The sequence below is a fragment of the Lepidothrix coronata genome, unplaced genomic scaffold (genome assembly GCF_001604755.1).
Source record: "Lepidothrix coronata isolate B3197 unplaced genomic scaffold, Lepidothrix_coronata-1.0 Scaffold30, whole genome shotgun sequence".
NCBI classification, from domain to species: Eukaryota; Metazoa; Chordata; class Aves; order Passeriformes; family Pipridae; genus Lepidothrix; species Lepidothrix coronata.
In genome coordinates this window covers 1,697,709-1,713,218 of record NW_016690210.1, presented here as the reverse complement: position 1 = coordinate 1,713,218, position 15,510 = coordinate 1,697,709, and the positions used below count along the sequence as shown (strand labels likewise).

Here is a 15,510-nt window from a genome sequence, read left to right as displayed (position 1 = left end):
AGTGGAATTTTTCTGCCAGAATGTAAACAGCTGGAGTTGACTGTGTGCATTGGGAATCATTTTCCACTAGGAATCAAAGTGAACTCATAGCATAGTAATGGCATTGTCGCATTTGGGTGTTTTAGCACTCATGATCTTAAATTGCTGTTATCACAGAGAGTGTGATAACTAGTGATTTTATAAATGGTTAATGATTCCTGGTGCAAAATGTACATGAACAATTCCTAAGCTGGTGTGTAGACCTCTGTTTTTGATGCTTTGGATGTGTTACATATCAATCAATGTAGATTTTGTGCCTATATCTTTTTGTAGACAGGTGGAACATTCATGATTCAAAAGACACTCTAAATATTTCTAATTCTACCCTATGTAGTTCTGCTGCAGCTTTTTTGGAAGTCCGTCTCTGATGAATGGCCAGTTTCAGTCAGTTCCTTGGAGCTTTGCCCCTGGATTTTGCCATGCCAGCAGTTTCTAAGGTAGCCTGCTGGCTGGCTAACAGGAGATCCTACATGTTTCTGGCCAGAATGAATCAAAAAGACAGTAAATATATTCTGTGCTCTTCATTGGATAAATTACAAAGAACTGCTGGACATCATCCAAAACCCCTTCATCCCTTCCTGCCTTCTTTGCTTTTAGGTATTTTCATGTAGGAGCAACATGAACAAACACCTTCTAACACATGGAGACAAGAAGTACACTTGTGAAATCTGTGGACGTAAATTTTTCAGGGTGGACGTCTTGAGAGATCATATTCATGTCCATTTTAAGGTATTGTGTTAATATTTAATTAGAAGAGGCAGATTGTTCTGACATAACTGGGTTATCACTGAATTGTAAGGGATTGAATTGAAGGGGAATTGTATCACTCAGTGGTTGTCATAAAGATCCTTTTATAGATGTAATGCTGTACCAGTCGAGTCTCTTTACATTAAAGTTCCCTTTATACACACAAAAAATTAATACTATTTGTTCGAATAAAAAAATTAATTAAGTTATTCGTTGTGTAGTCATGGACAGAGGAACTTTGTTGACCTGGATTGAATGAAGCGGGAGGATATTTTAAATAAATAATATTACAGCAATTGTTAATGCAAGGCAGTCTGCATGGCAACAAAAGGTGAACAGGTCTTTACCTTTTGAAGAATAAGTTCAGCCTATTAAAACAAAATGTTCTTTCCCACTCTGCACAGGACATAGCCCTCATGGATGATCACCAGAGAGAAGCATTCATTGGTAAAATTGGAATCTCATCAGAGGAAAATGATGACAACTCTGATGAAAGTGCAGATTCTGAGCCTCACAAGTATAGCTGCAAAAGGTGCCAGGTAGCTTTAAATACTTTCAAATTAACTTGTTTTGGGATGGGGATGGGAGAGTGGCAATGTCTGTAAATCATTCAGAATTTTAAATAACATTATGGGTTTTCAAAGAGAAGGCCAGTCCACTGGTCTGCAGTGCTTGTTACCTCTAATCTGTGATGTTATTCCATAAGACTTTAGGTGGTGTTCTGTAAGGTGAATGCTAAACACTTACAAAGAGAAATACAGATATATTTGCTTACCTGTGGAAGGAAACAAGCAAAACTGGAGGAAGAATCACTAAAGGAGCATTCAAATCAATAAGGAACATTCAGATCTTATACCACCTTTTGATTACGTGCCAACTAAAATCATTACAGCATTTCTGAATGATACAGTCCACAAATTGATTTTGCTGAGATCAGATGGTCCTCTGGTGGATATCCAGTTTGGAGGATTAAGACTGCTGCTTATGTTCAGCGTGGCTGCTTATTCTTGGGCTGCTCTGTGACTAACAGGATGGTGTTGGGAGTACTGCTGGAATGTAGTTTACTCAGTAAATTGGCCAAACTGACATAGGGACAGGGGAGTTTTGGTGGTTAAGCCACTGACTTGACCCCTGGAAATCAGAGCTTATTTCACAGTCCCCACTTAATGTGGTGAAAGTTCTCACCTTATCTTCATTTTATAACCTGGAGATAATAATCCTTGAGTTTTCTGTTCTTATCTGTGAACTGGTATAAAGTGAAAACTGATTTGAAGCTTATGCCAGTAAACATCAGAAGGTGTGGTATCACAGCAGTTAATCACATGGCTGCTTTCAGTGTGCTAATTTTCCTGTCTGACACTTCATGGGTACATAAACTACATAAAATTGTGTGCTTCCAAGTGAGGGCAATTGGGCTATTTAGATCAGAAAGCTCTTTTTTGAAGCTGGGGTGTTTTTAGTACTTTTGCAGGTGTTTGTGAAATAAAGAGTTGTGTAAGGGAGCAGCTGTGGAAAGTGAGATTTGCTGTGAGGAGATGGGGAGGCTCTTCTGGGAAATTGAAGCCAAAGGGAGAACAACATACAAATGAGTCTTGGTGAAATCCCTCTTCTGAGCTCTTCAAAATCTCTCTGTGTTTTCTCTCATCCCAAAGTACACCTTCACCAAGCTGTGCAGTGCTGTCAGAAATACCCTGACTAATTCCAAAGTTGGAGCAAAAGATCATGTCATTATGGCACTTTGCCCTGATGTTCTGGAGCATGTCTGGACATGCTGGGTCATTTTGGATATGCAGGGTTACTTAGCCCAGGGAGCTCAGTAGTGGAGCTGCTGTCTGGCACTGCTTTAGCACTTCCAGGAGCTGAGCTGGAGTCACTGCCCTGCAATGCCTAGAAATTCCAACTCTTCTGAAGCCAGTGCCAAAGCTGACTGTGCAGACTAGAGCTCGCCATGCCCTTAGAGCCCAGCAGACATTTCTTCCACCTGTGGCACCCTCACTTTGACAGCTGCTGGAGGTTAAACATGGCTCTCTTCAAGGCTGTTCCTCAGTGCACGGATAATTTGGGGTCCTCTTCTTGTGCAGTGCAAGAAGTGGAGACACCATCTCAAGCAGGTTTTCCAAACAAACTGATGTCCTGTAGCAGCGTCCTTGTAATGGCCAAAGGAGTTCAGGCCTAAATCCAGCTTTCATGGGTTTTTCATGTAGTGATTCACAGGGTATTGAAGTGATACACAGGATATTGAAGTGATACACAGGGTATTGAAGTGATACACAGGGTATTGAAGTGATACACAGGGTATTGAAGTGATACACAGGATATTTAAGTGATACACAGGGTATTGAAATGATACACAGGATATTTAAGTGATACACGGGATATTTAAGTGATACACAGGGTATTTAAGTTATACACAGGGTATTGAAGTGATACACAGGGTATTGAAATGATACACAGGATATTTAAGTGATACACAGGATATTTAAGTGATACACAGGGTATTGAAATGATACACAGGGTATTGAAATTATACACAGGGTATTGAAGTGATACACAGGGTATTGAAATGATACACAGGGNACAGGGTATTGAAATGATACACAGGGTATTGAAATTATACACAGGGTATTGAAGTGATACACAGGGTATTGAAATGATACACAGGGTATTGAAATGATACACAGGGTATTGAAATGATACACAGGGTATTGAAGTGATACACAGGGTATTGAAGTGATACACAGGGTATTGAAATGATACACAGGATATTTAAGTGATACACAAGGTATTTAAGTTATACACAGGGTATTGAAGTGATACACAGGGTATTGAAATGATACACAGGGTATTTAAGTGATACACAGGGTATTGAAATGATACACAGGGTATTGAAGTGATACACAGGGTATTCACATCAACTCGCGCCACCTCGAGATCCTGGCAATGCACTCCCAGCTCGTTGCTGTGCCTGAGGACTTTTTCCCCCTTTCATTCACTATTGGTTCATTCCCCAGCTGACTTTTGGCAGAGGGAAGGAGTACCTGAAGCACATCATGGACGTGCACAAGGAGAAGGGCTACGGCTGCAGCATCTGCAACCGGCGCTTCGCCCTGAAGGCGACGTACCACGCGCACATGGTCATCCACCGGGAGAACCTGCCTGACCCCAAGGTGCAGAAGTAAGACATGTGGCACTGATAAGAGGAACCATCTTCTTGGAGTGACAGTGGCTCTGCCCCCTGGTGCTTTTAGAGAACCAGTGACCCGAGGGAATGGCCTGAAGTTGTGTCAGGGGAGGGTCAGGTTGGATCTCAGGGAAAGGTTCTTCTCCCAGAGGGTGGTTGGGCACTGAACAGGCTCCCCAGGGCAGTGGGCACAGCACCAAGGCTGCCAGAGCTCCAGGAGGGTTTGGATGATCCTCTGGGGCACATGGTGTGACTCTGGGGATGCTCCTGTGCAGGGCTAAGGGTTGGACTCGATAATCCTTGTGGGTCCCTTCCAGCTCAGCATATTCTGTGATTCTGTGTAATTGAGCTGTACTAAAATATCTGAAACAGTATAATGGGTGTTAAAATGTTTATTAAAAGCTTGAGGTAAATATCACTGATGATTGACTTCACACAGATGATTAGTCAACAGCCTCGCAGTTTGGGCTTTGCAAATTATAAATCAATGATTTTAATAATTTTTTTTTTTAAACTATTTTTTGAGTTAATAGCAATGCCAGGCTGCTCCAAGCTTGCAGTCAACTTACAGGTTTCTTAAGGTTCATTTTAAAAAAATTAAGCTTCAGGGAACTTTTATAATAATTAGTATTAGCAAATGAATACAGTTACTGACAGAGATGCCTGAAAATCACTTCTGTCTCAAGAAAAGAATCGCAGTTTTTGGTCTCTTTGGTTTCAGATACATCCACCCATGTGAAATCTGTGGAAGGATTTTTAACAGTATAGGAAATCTGGAAAGACATAAGCTTATACATACAGGTAAAAATGTTGTGTTTCTTTATAATTATCAACACAAAAAAGAAATTTCTATTGTCAGTGCCTGCCTTTTGTTTGTTTGGTTTTTTTTTTTTGGCTGGAGGAATAAAGTTATGGGTTCTTACTGTAAGATACAATCAGATAAATGTAATATTTTTGCTTTTAGGGTAGACTGGTTTTCTAAAGCAGGTAATATTAATGAAATTTGATCTGGGCACACAATCCAAATTCCTAGATAATATGATGTTGCAGGATTCACCTAATTCTGTGTTCTGTACTTCCCCAGATTCTTATCCATGCCACCTTCTTGCCATTACACAGGCTGAAAACTGCTACTGCAAAATCATTTTCAACAGCTCATTACTATTTCATGCTACTCAGTATTTTCCTACCTCAGGCTTTACCTCTTTTTTTTTACAGATCTCACGAAAAAACAGCTTTCCTCTCTCTCCAAAGTCTGCTAATTTAGTTTGGGCTACAATATGCATGAAAGGTGTGGTTGACAGCACACGGGGGCTGTTGCCCTCTTTAAGTCACCACTTTAGTCAGTTTTTAGGAGATGCACATTTTTCATTAACATTTTTTTTTTGTTTATGTTGTCTTTTAAATTTATTTTTAAGGTGTAAAAAGTCATGCTTGTGAGCAATGTGGCAAATCATTTGCTAGGAAAGACATGTTAAAAGAACATATGCGAGTCCATGATAATATCCGAGAATACTTGTGTGCAGAGTGTGGCAAAGGTATGTCTGATGCCTTGTTTTCCATTAATTGTGATACTGAATAGCAGGTGAATATCTGAATTAAGACTTCTTCCATTCTTAGAGTATTTGGGAAGGTCTGGGAGTGCTGTAAATCCTGCATTTTTGAGAGGTAGTAACTGTATGAATCAGGAGCCTTAGGGTTACATAAACTACCCCCAATTTTATAGTTTTGTTTTATGGCCTGTAAGAAAACACTGATTTTTATAACATGCCTGACTAGGTTCTAATGCATTTGCAGCACAAAAGTGAATGCAAGTTGATTTTTTTTTTTTTAATTCTATGCTTGTTTTCAGGCTTAAGAAATAGAATAATTTCTCTCTGTAAGAGCCTTAAATGTCAAAGTTGCTTTGACTTTTTTAATTGTTTGTGTTATAACTTGGACAAATCTGAACTGGTATTTTAGTGGCAGGCAGTAGTAAGTCTGACACCTCTAATGATGCTTTGTCTTTGCTTGTCCCTGCTGTTTTGCTTCTTCCTCAGTGGTTACTCAGATGTTTTCCAGAGCTTTTTCCTGGAATTAAAATAATAATGATAATGTGCATTGCTACATAAACAATTAAAAATATGCAGTTGTGGACTCGTGGCAAATATAAGCTTAGAGCTCTTGGGTAACAACATGATCATCCTGAGTTCTCTGAAGGTTGGAGCAGGGGAGTAACTGTCTTGCTGCACCTTTTGTCTCACAGGAATGAAGACAAAACATGCACTTCGTCACCACATGAAACTTCACAAAGGGATTAAGGAATATGAGTGCAAGGAATGCCACCGAAAATTTGCACAGAAGGTCAATATGCTGAAGCATTACAAAAGACACACAGGTGAGGGCTCTAAAAGTGGCACTTAATCGGTTAAATGCTTCCCAGTAGAGAACTCTTACCTAGAACAGTCAGAGAGTATGAGGAAAAGTAATAAAATCCGTATTTTCTGCCTTTTGAAAAGTCAGATTTTGTCCTCTTCTCAGCTGAGATCACCTGTTCTACAACTGGAGAGATACAGCTTAGTTGGTTTCAAGCTTTGTTTTTTTTTTGAAAGTGGTTGTTTTGGTCTAGGATAGGTCCAGAGCGTTGGCTTTGTTTTAAGTTAGTCTTCAGGTTCTCATTTCCCAACATTTTACCTCCCACATCGGTTTCCCTTGGATTTATTTTCTGCCGGATATGGTGCCACGGCTTAGATGAAAGTAGGTGGTGAAGCTGGGCTTCTTCTACTGGTTTGACTGTGGTTTTTATGTTTTTTTAATGTTAGTAATGTGAGACTCTGGATTGTCCCAGATGCCTTAGGCTCCTTTGACAGATGCTAAGTGTGCTCTTCCTGCAGGAATCAAAGATTTCATGTGTGAGCTCTGTGGGAAGACGTTTAGTGAGAGAAACACAATGGAGACTCACAAGCTGATTCATACAGGTAAACCCTCTAAAAAACAGTATCCAACAACATCTTAATTCTGTTCTTAGGCTTGCTTTAGTCTTGCCAGTCTTGGAACTGGTGTTGCATATCCTGTTACCAGACACAAAAAATTGTTCCTCTTGTTGAGGTGTTGACAATACGATACTCATCTGTTGGGTTTCCTTCCATCTGCCACCAGTAGGAAAACAGTGGACATGTTCAGTGTGTGATAAGAAGTATGTCACTGATTACATGCTGCAGAAGCACATCCAGCTCACTCATGATAAGGTGGAAGCCCAGAGCTGTCAACTGTGTGGGACAAAGGTTTCTACCAGAGCCTCCATGAGTCGGCACATGAGGCGTAAACATCCAGAAGTGAGTTAGTTTGGACTGTGGGGTGGTTTGGTCTGGGGGTTTGTTTTTTTTAGGGAAGTTTATGGCCTTCAGCGACTTGAATTACTTTTTTTCCCCTTCCTGTTTTTCCCTGCTTTTTTTGGAGCCAGTTTTAGGTAGTGTCTGTGAAACATGCAGTTAACTGAATCAGCCATTTAACTGCGTTACATGTTTTAGTAGTAAACAGATCTGATTGCCAGTCCCTAAAAATGAAGTTCTTCTGCTTATTGAAACCACTTCTCTTTCTCTGCCTCAGCTTAAATGTGTGGTTTTTCATGTTTTGTCTTCATCAATTAGTGAGTGTAATGGATTCTTTTTTCCCCATTGTGTTCCCTGTGTTCAGAAGTGATCTGAAAGAAGTGGTGAATAGAGAGGTGGTGGCGGCATCTGCTGATGATACAAAATTATTCTCAGCATTAAAGATGAATGCTGACTGGAGAGAATCTGGATTAGAGGGATGTTTTGTCTGACCCCAATGGGGTTTTTTCTATGTTCTAATTTTCTGAATAGCTGCTGTGTTTCTCCTCAGCATTCCTTGTTTAGGTTTGACTGAGGCTTGTCCGTTCCCTTTGAGGCTTTTTTTTTTTGACTACCAGTTTATCATTATTGTTGCTTTGCTGTTTTATCATGATGATTGTGAAGGAAGTCAACAAAGTGCTCTTAGTTATTGATTTGGGGATTAAAAATGCTCTATTCTTTGATGAGCTGAGATGTAGTAGAGATTCAGCTTAAAATAATGAAGTAGGACACAGTATTTTTTTTCAAACACATTGTTTTCTATATAATTCATCACTTCCCAGTGGGTTGTGTTCTGTCTAGAATGTGAAAATAAACATATTCTTCTATTGGTGTCTTTAAACTTTGCTGGTTTTCAGTGAGTATGAGAAGACTTTATGCCAGAAGGTTATTTAGAAAAAAGCCATTGTTAACTCCTTCATATTAAATGATACATGTAAAATGTTAGATTACATCATTTTGGCTTTGTGACAGGATTTATTAGGGAGATGCTGTATTGTTTGACTGCAGCTCACCAGCTGATACCTCTTTGTCTACAGATCCTTTCAGTGAGGATTGATGATTTAGAGCAGCTGCCAGAGACAACTACCATTGATGCCTCTTCGATTGGGATTGTTCAGGTAAGTTCCAGGCCCACTGGAGGGTGAGGTGGGGACATTTTTGGTACCATAACATAGCTGAGCACAGGCTGTGGGTGAGGAATGTGCTTTTTCAGAGCCAGCCCCAGGGTAACGTGTCCAAGCAGCTGCAGGTTCTTGATCTGTTTGGTTGTGTAACGAGGGTGCTGGTAAAACAGAAATAATTACAGGGTGAAGTCTCATTCCCCAAAATCAGGTTTTTCTAAAGTTTATTTCTTCGCTTGAGAACTGACAGTAAAACAGCTTCAGGTGATAGGCTCTCACTTGGAACTTCATTAAGCAAAAGGACTTGATGTTTTGTTTGGAATTGTGTTGCTCCAGCCGGAATTAGCCTTGGAACAGGGCGAATTACCAGAAGGGAAACAGCACATAAAAGCTCCTAAACGTGGCCAGAAACGAAAACAAAAGTCGGGTGAGGAGGAGGAAGCTCAAGTGCCTGAGGACCCTGCCTTCAGTGAATACACAGAGAAGGAAGGTGAATTCACAGGGAATGTTGGAGATGAGACTAATTCAGCCGTACAGAGCATCCAGCAGGTGAGCTCCAGGAGCAGGGTGCTGAGTTGCAGGCATTGCTTAGAGGGATAACCCTTTGTTTTTGGCTAATTGCAAACACAAAAGCGTGATTGGAACATCTGGAGCTGATTTGATAAACAGTGGTAATACAAAGATGGATAGAGATGTTAAAAAAACAAGGAGTTGGACCAGTAAGCTCCTTATGTTTGTTTTCATTTCCTTTGGTGTTACCATCTCCTTGTTTGCCAGGTACCACTAGCTGGCTGATTAAAAAATGAGATTAAAAGCAGGAAACTTAATGTGGCTGGTTGTTTTGAATGTTGCCTATCCCCCTCTCCCATTACCATCGTACTGCTATATGTGGAAGTTGTTATATTCCAAGTTTTCTGCACGTGGAAGTTGTTATATTCCAAGTTTTCTATGTTCCCCTCTGTGTGTGACTTCTTCTGCTAGCAGTAGCAACATGTGAGCCCATCAGGTGGTCTTCCTTGACGATATTTGATAGTCAGGTGCAAGGTCTAAGGTTGTGTTGCAGTTTGAGACCCTCAAAAATCCAATTTCTAAGTTCAAGCCCCTCTCCCACAATTTGCTTCAGTGTGAGAGGGTTTTCAGGCAAAACACAACTACTCAGCATTGGGGGAAGGGGAAAATACTTACAAGGTTTATTTACATACATACATATATATATATATAGGTAACAACTTAACTGTCTTTTTTTTTTACAATGAAATAATATATTTACATTAGATTAAATTTCTCTTTTTCTTCAACAAGAGTCCAGGAAGAAAAGAGAAAAGTCCTTTTGTCACTTTTCAGGTCACAGTTCCTTCAAATTAGTTTCTGTGGTATTAGTTACTGTCCTTTATTTTTAAGGCAGCAGATTTGAGTATTGCAGTCAGAATCTTTCTGTTCTTACTTTGTGAAAATCCCAATCCCTCGTGCCCGAGCCTTCGGGGGACTTCCTTAGAGACTTTCACTCCTCTCTTGTGCTGCTGCATTTTGGAACTCCCTTCAGATGGGTTGAGGTCACCTTTGTGTTTCCCCTCAGGTGGTGGTGACCCTCGGCGACCCAAACGTCACGGCCCCTTCCAGCTCTGTGGGGCTCACAAACATCACCGTCACCCCCATCACAACAGCAGCTGGGACCCAGTTCACAAACCTCCAGCCAGTGGCCGTGGGCCACCTGACTGCCCCGGAGCGCCAGCTGCAGCTGGACAACTCCATCCTCACCGTCACCTTCGACACCGTCAGCGGCTCCGCGATGCTGCACAACCGCCAGAACGACGTCCAGATCCAGCCCCAGCCAGAGGCGACCAACCCCCAGTCCGTGGCCCATTTTATAAACCTGACCACCCTGGTGAACTCCATTGCTCCCCTGGGGAACCAGATTTCGGAACAGCACCCCCTGACCTGGAGGTCAGTGCCTCAGACTGATGTCCTGCAGCCCCAGGCGCCGGCGACGCAACAGCAGCCAGGGCAGCAGCCGGTTCAGACAGAGCAGCAGCAGCAGATGTACAGCTACTAATTTATAACTTTGGGAAGTTTTGAAATGGACTGTACTCAGAGACAAGAAAAAAAACAAAACAAAACAAAACATTGGAAAATTTCTAATAGGATTGTTTGCTGGATACCAAACAGAGACGGGAAAATGTTTATACACTGAGGTGAGAGGTAAAATTGGCGTAGCACCCTGCAGCACCCTGATCTGAGATTCTCATGCTGTCTCTAGACCTTGCACTGTCTTAACAAAACAAAAAAGGAAAAAAAAATCTCACCACAAATTCAGCATCCCCTTGCACTTGTGCAGTAAGATTGAGATTTGACAGGTGTGTCAAATCATCATACACCTTAACCAAAGCAGGGAAATCCTAAATGTTACGGCACTTGTGATGTACAAAACCCTTTCAGCCATACCATGTCACTTCTCTGCAGTCTGGAAGTGAAATGTGAAGACCTTGTTCACAGTGAGTGGAATGTACTTGTGGTCAGCTGGTAGAGACTGAAACGTGAAGACACAAATGGGCAAAACAATAATTGTCTTTGTTTCTTATTTTCTTTAGGTCTTGTATGTTAACAACACTGGTAAACTAGGTGGAATTTGGGGCTTTGGGGTGGGCATGAGTGTGGTGTGGAAGAAAATATACCGATTTTACAAAGTATTTCCATTTTAGTCATGGGAAAAACCCTGTACCCATCACACAGTGTTAGTGCTACTTGAATCAGATAGCTGGTCTGACGCTAAAGCAACTTTTAGGGTCTTCTAGTCAAGTTTGAATCAAACCAATTACAAACTGAAAAAAAAAAAAAAGAATGTGATACAGTTTTATGTAATTTTTCAAACCTGCTCTTTCAATCTTGCTTTTAGCTAATAGGCCTGAAGAGCAATCAGTCCCCTTTGATCAAGTTCAGGATGTGAATTTTTTTCAATTCGACTTATTTCGTCGTGTAATAAACATTTGAGAAAGCATTCTTTTTATATATATATACATATACATATATATATATATAGCCTTTGTACTTTACTGTGTGTTCCTGGTGAATATTTGTGTGAAAAACATTGTTGCCAATACGATTCATTGATTTTTTTTCATCCCCATGTTGCCTTTTCTCACGGAAATAACGTATGGATTCGATTCCTTCTGTTTCCAGAAGTGTTTCCAAAATCCATGGCCACACACAGGGTTGTGTGACATGCAGGAAAAGGGAATGTCTGAAGCATTTTCTGTGTGCTGCCACATGGAGTCAGTGTGCCCCAGTGTATAACGGGCAAGGTTTGCATGACTGTTGGGGATACAAATAGTGGGTTGGGTCAAGGACATCTTTGCTGACACTTCACTCTCATTCCATTCTCCATACATTGATGTGCAGTCTGGACTTTTGCATGTCAAGAAGATAGTACTGTTCCCACAGGAAAAAAAAAAGAAAAAAGAGCTGATAGCAAAAAGGAATAAACTAAAAAAAAAATATATATATAATATATAAAATATGTTGCTGCCTGGAATCCTGAAAGGCAAACCTGTCCTTCCAGCTGAAGAACAAGGTCCTTTGGGGCAGCAGACTGAGCCACAGAACCTTGCTGGAGATTCTTGCTGAGGATAAAGCAGCTGCTGTGTTTGACAGATGGATTAATGGTTGTAAAAATCCTGTCTGTGCCTATCATAGTTATGAAAATGTTCCATGTATTAGCAAAAATACAAATAGGAATGACTTCAGCTTTGAAAGTCTCTATTAACATGGACTACTTGACCCCTAAAGGATGCCTTATGATCTCTGCAACAAATTCTTCCGAAGTATAAATGTCTGGATATTAAAATTAACCTCCAGTGTTTTTTTTTGGTGCCATAGCAGTGTCCAGAGCCTTGCTATGCCAGGCTCTGTGTAAAGCTGCAGGACATGTGTAAGAAAGGGGTTTCTGGTGACAGATTTTGTGTGTCAGAGGAGCAGAACTACTTTGCTGTAAATGTCAAAAAGTCTACAAAATGTCTGCATGGGGGAGACCTGTATTTGATGGGACAAGGATACATATCAGAAAGAGAAAATACCTTTTAGTGGTGTGGGAAAGAGAATTTTTCATTCCCTACCCTGTTCTGTCTTCCTCAGATACTTTTCACACAATATCACGAGATGCTGTAATTTTTTAGACTCCCAATATCCCAAGAAGTAGACTTCTTGGATTATTTCACCGCTGGCTTGAGCTAATTAAGTTTCTCCTCAGCTGTCTTGTCCACAGATGCTTCCCTTTCACACTAAACCTGGTGGGCAAGAGGAAGCCAGGTTTTATTTACAAAATATGCTGTTTATGTACTTGAAACTTCTTTTTTTTCCCCTGTGTTTGGTGCCTAATTGGTAAAGGCATGTTATCTTTTGGCAGGGTACTTTGGAAAGAGTGGGAAAAAAGGGAAGGCAGGCAAATGGAGAAGTCCTAGATTGAGCTGTTGTGGTAAATAAAAGATGGCTAACATCTAAAAAGATACATATATATATATATATATGTACACACAGATGGAGGGTTGCAGTGCTGCATGTAGAATTTCTACAACAAAGTTTTCTTTAGACATACGTAAATGGTGATTAAGGTTTTGACTGGGAAAAAAAAGAGGGGTTTTGCCTTGGCAGAATCCATCTGCTCCATGTTAATACTACTGACAGTAACACTGATGCTGCACTGAATCAACCTGCATCATTTTAACACATCATTTCCTGTTTGATAAGAATTGCACATGGAGGTAATGGACCACTAGAGACCTCTGTGGCCTTAAAAAGCCTCTTTACCCTGATGTGGTCCATTGTACTCTTCTGTACTTTTGTGGGGCCTGGCCTGCCACCCACACTACCTGGCCTTCATGTTCCCACCCAGGCAGGTGGGATCTTGCCTTTCTGACAGGGATCGATTCCAGCTGATTTTAGAAGGAATGATCACACAGTGAGTGCTTGCGTGTTGGTGGTCACTTAGAAATATCCCTCATTAGTCTCTCAGTATCCTCAAAATCATAGAATTGGAAGGCACCTCAAAAGATGATCTGGTCCAGCCTTTTTTGGGGAGAGGGAGCTTGGATGAGGTTACAGATTCATGGAATCATCATTATCCAGCACCCTGTCCAATTGCATCTTTACAGTCTCCAGTGACAGGGACTCCACCACATCCCTGGGGAGGTTGTTCCAGTGGATGGTTGTTCTTACTTAGAAATTATCTTAAATAGTATTCTGCTTCAGGAAGGAAAAATATAACCACTGGAAGGGCTTTGGCTGTATCAGGCAATAGAAAGTTCTCTACAAGATGATCTTCCCAGAGCACTCCTTTGAGACAGGAGGGTGACTTTCCCTGCAACCCTTGCTATGGTACCTCATCATCTCTCAGCATGACTTTGTTATTACTACTGTTATTGGCATCCCCACGAGAACACAACTGTATCTTGGGTGTGCTGCACCAGGAAAACGTTTCAGAAAAACTAATTCTTGTGTTTGCTTTTGTTTTAAATTATTTTGTTTGGAGAGGTTGGAAATTGCTGCCTTTTCAGACACAGAGCTTACCTTGGACAAGCAAGTGACTCTTGTCCAGCTGCTCTCCCAGCCCAGTGTTTTTCAGGTGGATACCAAAATTGTACCCATGCTGTTTTCAAACTGCACAAGAGACAAAAGCTCCGTTAAGGGATGTGCAATCCAAATTTCCTTTGCCCATTTTTTACCTGCCTCTTCAGCTGTAGGACCTGAAGGTTATTTGTTTTCAGCCACAGGTGTTGGGAGATTTTTGCATAACAACTGTTCAGTCGAAAACTGGAATTACTTGGAGCCAAAGGAGTGATGTTGTGTAGTGTTCTGTGTATTGTCATTGTTTACTGCTGAGACTGTTTAATTGAATGCTGTCTGTGGCACACAGGCTCTGAAGTAAAAGAGCATCAAGGTACAGAACCCTTTCTCTACCAGTGTTATTCTTTCCTGTTCCTTCATTAAGGTATCGAACATTTTTTTCTCCAAATCTGAAGAAATGTGATTTTCTTCAAATCACATAGATTTGTATCAAAAGCAATGAGCTCAGTCATTATCTCACAGAACTTTATGGATCCCACAGTATTCTAAAATATTGATTCTAAAATATTGATTCTATAGCTTGTTACTGGGTAATAACAGAAAGCAGAGGAGATTGAGCCTTCCTTGAGCCTTCCTTGGCTGTGCTATGTGGTGAGTTCTCTCAGGAAACCAACTGTATAAAGTGCTAATATGCTCTGTAAAAGTAATTTATTTTTTTTTTAGCTGTGTCACTATGAAAAGTGAGTCTTTTTGCACAAACCTACCAGTCAGTCTCCTGTCAGTCTAACCAGCTACATTTCTGTACCATTTTATTGTTTCAGACATTGTCTGAAAGTTAACAGCCAGGAAACACTTGGATTTATTTCAAGAACTGAGTTTCCTGCCAGTTTGTCAGAGTGATTTGCTGGTGTTCTTCATGCATAAAGATGTCTCAGTTTCTCATCTTGAAAACTAGGGATGGAATAAATACCATACATCCAAATGACAGTTATATGCAAACTATAGGTGCTACATGCAAATGCATGGGGTGAATAGCTTTGTTAGCATTGCTTTGGGAATTATTCAGCAATGAGATGTCCTTGGTGCTATTTAAAGTAATAGTAATAATGTCACTCCTCCTAATTCCTTTTGGCCTGATATTTATTATTGATGTGGGTGTACCTGTTGGGAAGTCTTTAAAACCTTGTATTTTTGGCTGCCTTTTCATGGTGGCTGTGATCTGGTGTAAAGGGAGAAGGAAAAACATGGGAGGAGGTACTGCTCATCCACACCACAATGCACAGTAAAGCTCTGCTTGAAAAGTGGTTTTTGGAGATGGGTTGCTGAGGTTTGTGTTCACATAGGGGTTTTTGCCCTATAGCGCACCCGAAGTGTCATGTTGGCAGCAGGGTAAAGGAAAAAAAGTATTTCTGTCATGTTTTTTGTCAACTCAGAGTGATTTTCTTCGGTGCTGAGATGCTGCTGTGCTGTTTGCACTCTGCATGGCAAGAAGCTGTTAAAATGTCTTGATGAAAAA

General features: G+C 40.8%; 1 protein-coding gene across 5 annotated transcripts in view; it reads left to right on the top strand.

The window, feature by feature from the left end:
- Nucleotides 1-10,585, top strand: part of PRDM15 (PR/SET domain 15) — a 36,083-nt gene extending 25,498 nt beyond the window's left edge. For 4 of the 5 annotated variants that reach the window (XM_017811009.1, XM_017811007.1, XM_017811004.1 and 1 more), the window contains exons 15-25: nucleotides 637-768; nucleotides 1,191-1,325; nucleotides 3,798-3,961; nucleotides 4,689-4,768; nucleotides 5,386-5,505; nucleotides 6,213-6,344; nucleotides 6,841-6,924; nucleotides 7,106-7,281; nucleotides 8,355-8,435; nucleotides 8,775-8,987; nucleotides 10,015-10,585. In XM_017811009.1, coding sequence (XP_017666498.1) covers nucleotides 637-768; nucleotides 1,191-1,325; nucleotides 3,798-3,961; nucleotides 4,689-4,768; nucleotides 5,386-5,505; nucleotides 6,213-6,344; nucleotides 6,841-6,924; nucleotides 7,106-7,281; nucleotides 8,355-8,435; nucleotides 8,775-8,987; nucleotides 10,015-10,491 — 1,794 coding nt within the window. In that variant the 3' untranslated portion in view covers nucleotides 10,492-10,585. The remainder of the gene's footprint in view (nucleotides 1-636; nucleotides 769-1,190; nucleotides 1,326-3,797; nucleotides 3,962-4,688; nucleotides 4,769-5,385; nucleotides 5,506-6,212; nucleotides 6,345-6,840; nucleotides 6,925-7,105; nucleotides 7,282-8,354; nucleotides 8,436-8,774; nucleotides 8,988-10,014) is intronic. The other variant, XM_017811008.1, reaches the window with a different exon arrangement.
- The last annotated feature ends 4,925 nt before the right edge of the window (nucleotides 10,586-15,510 follow it).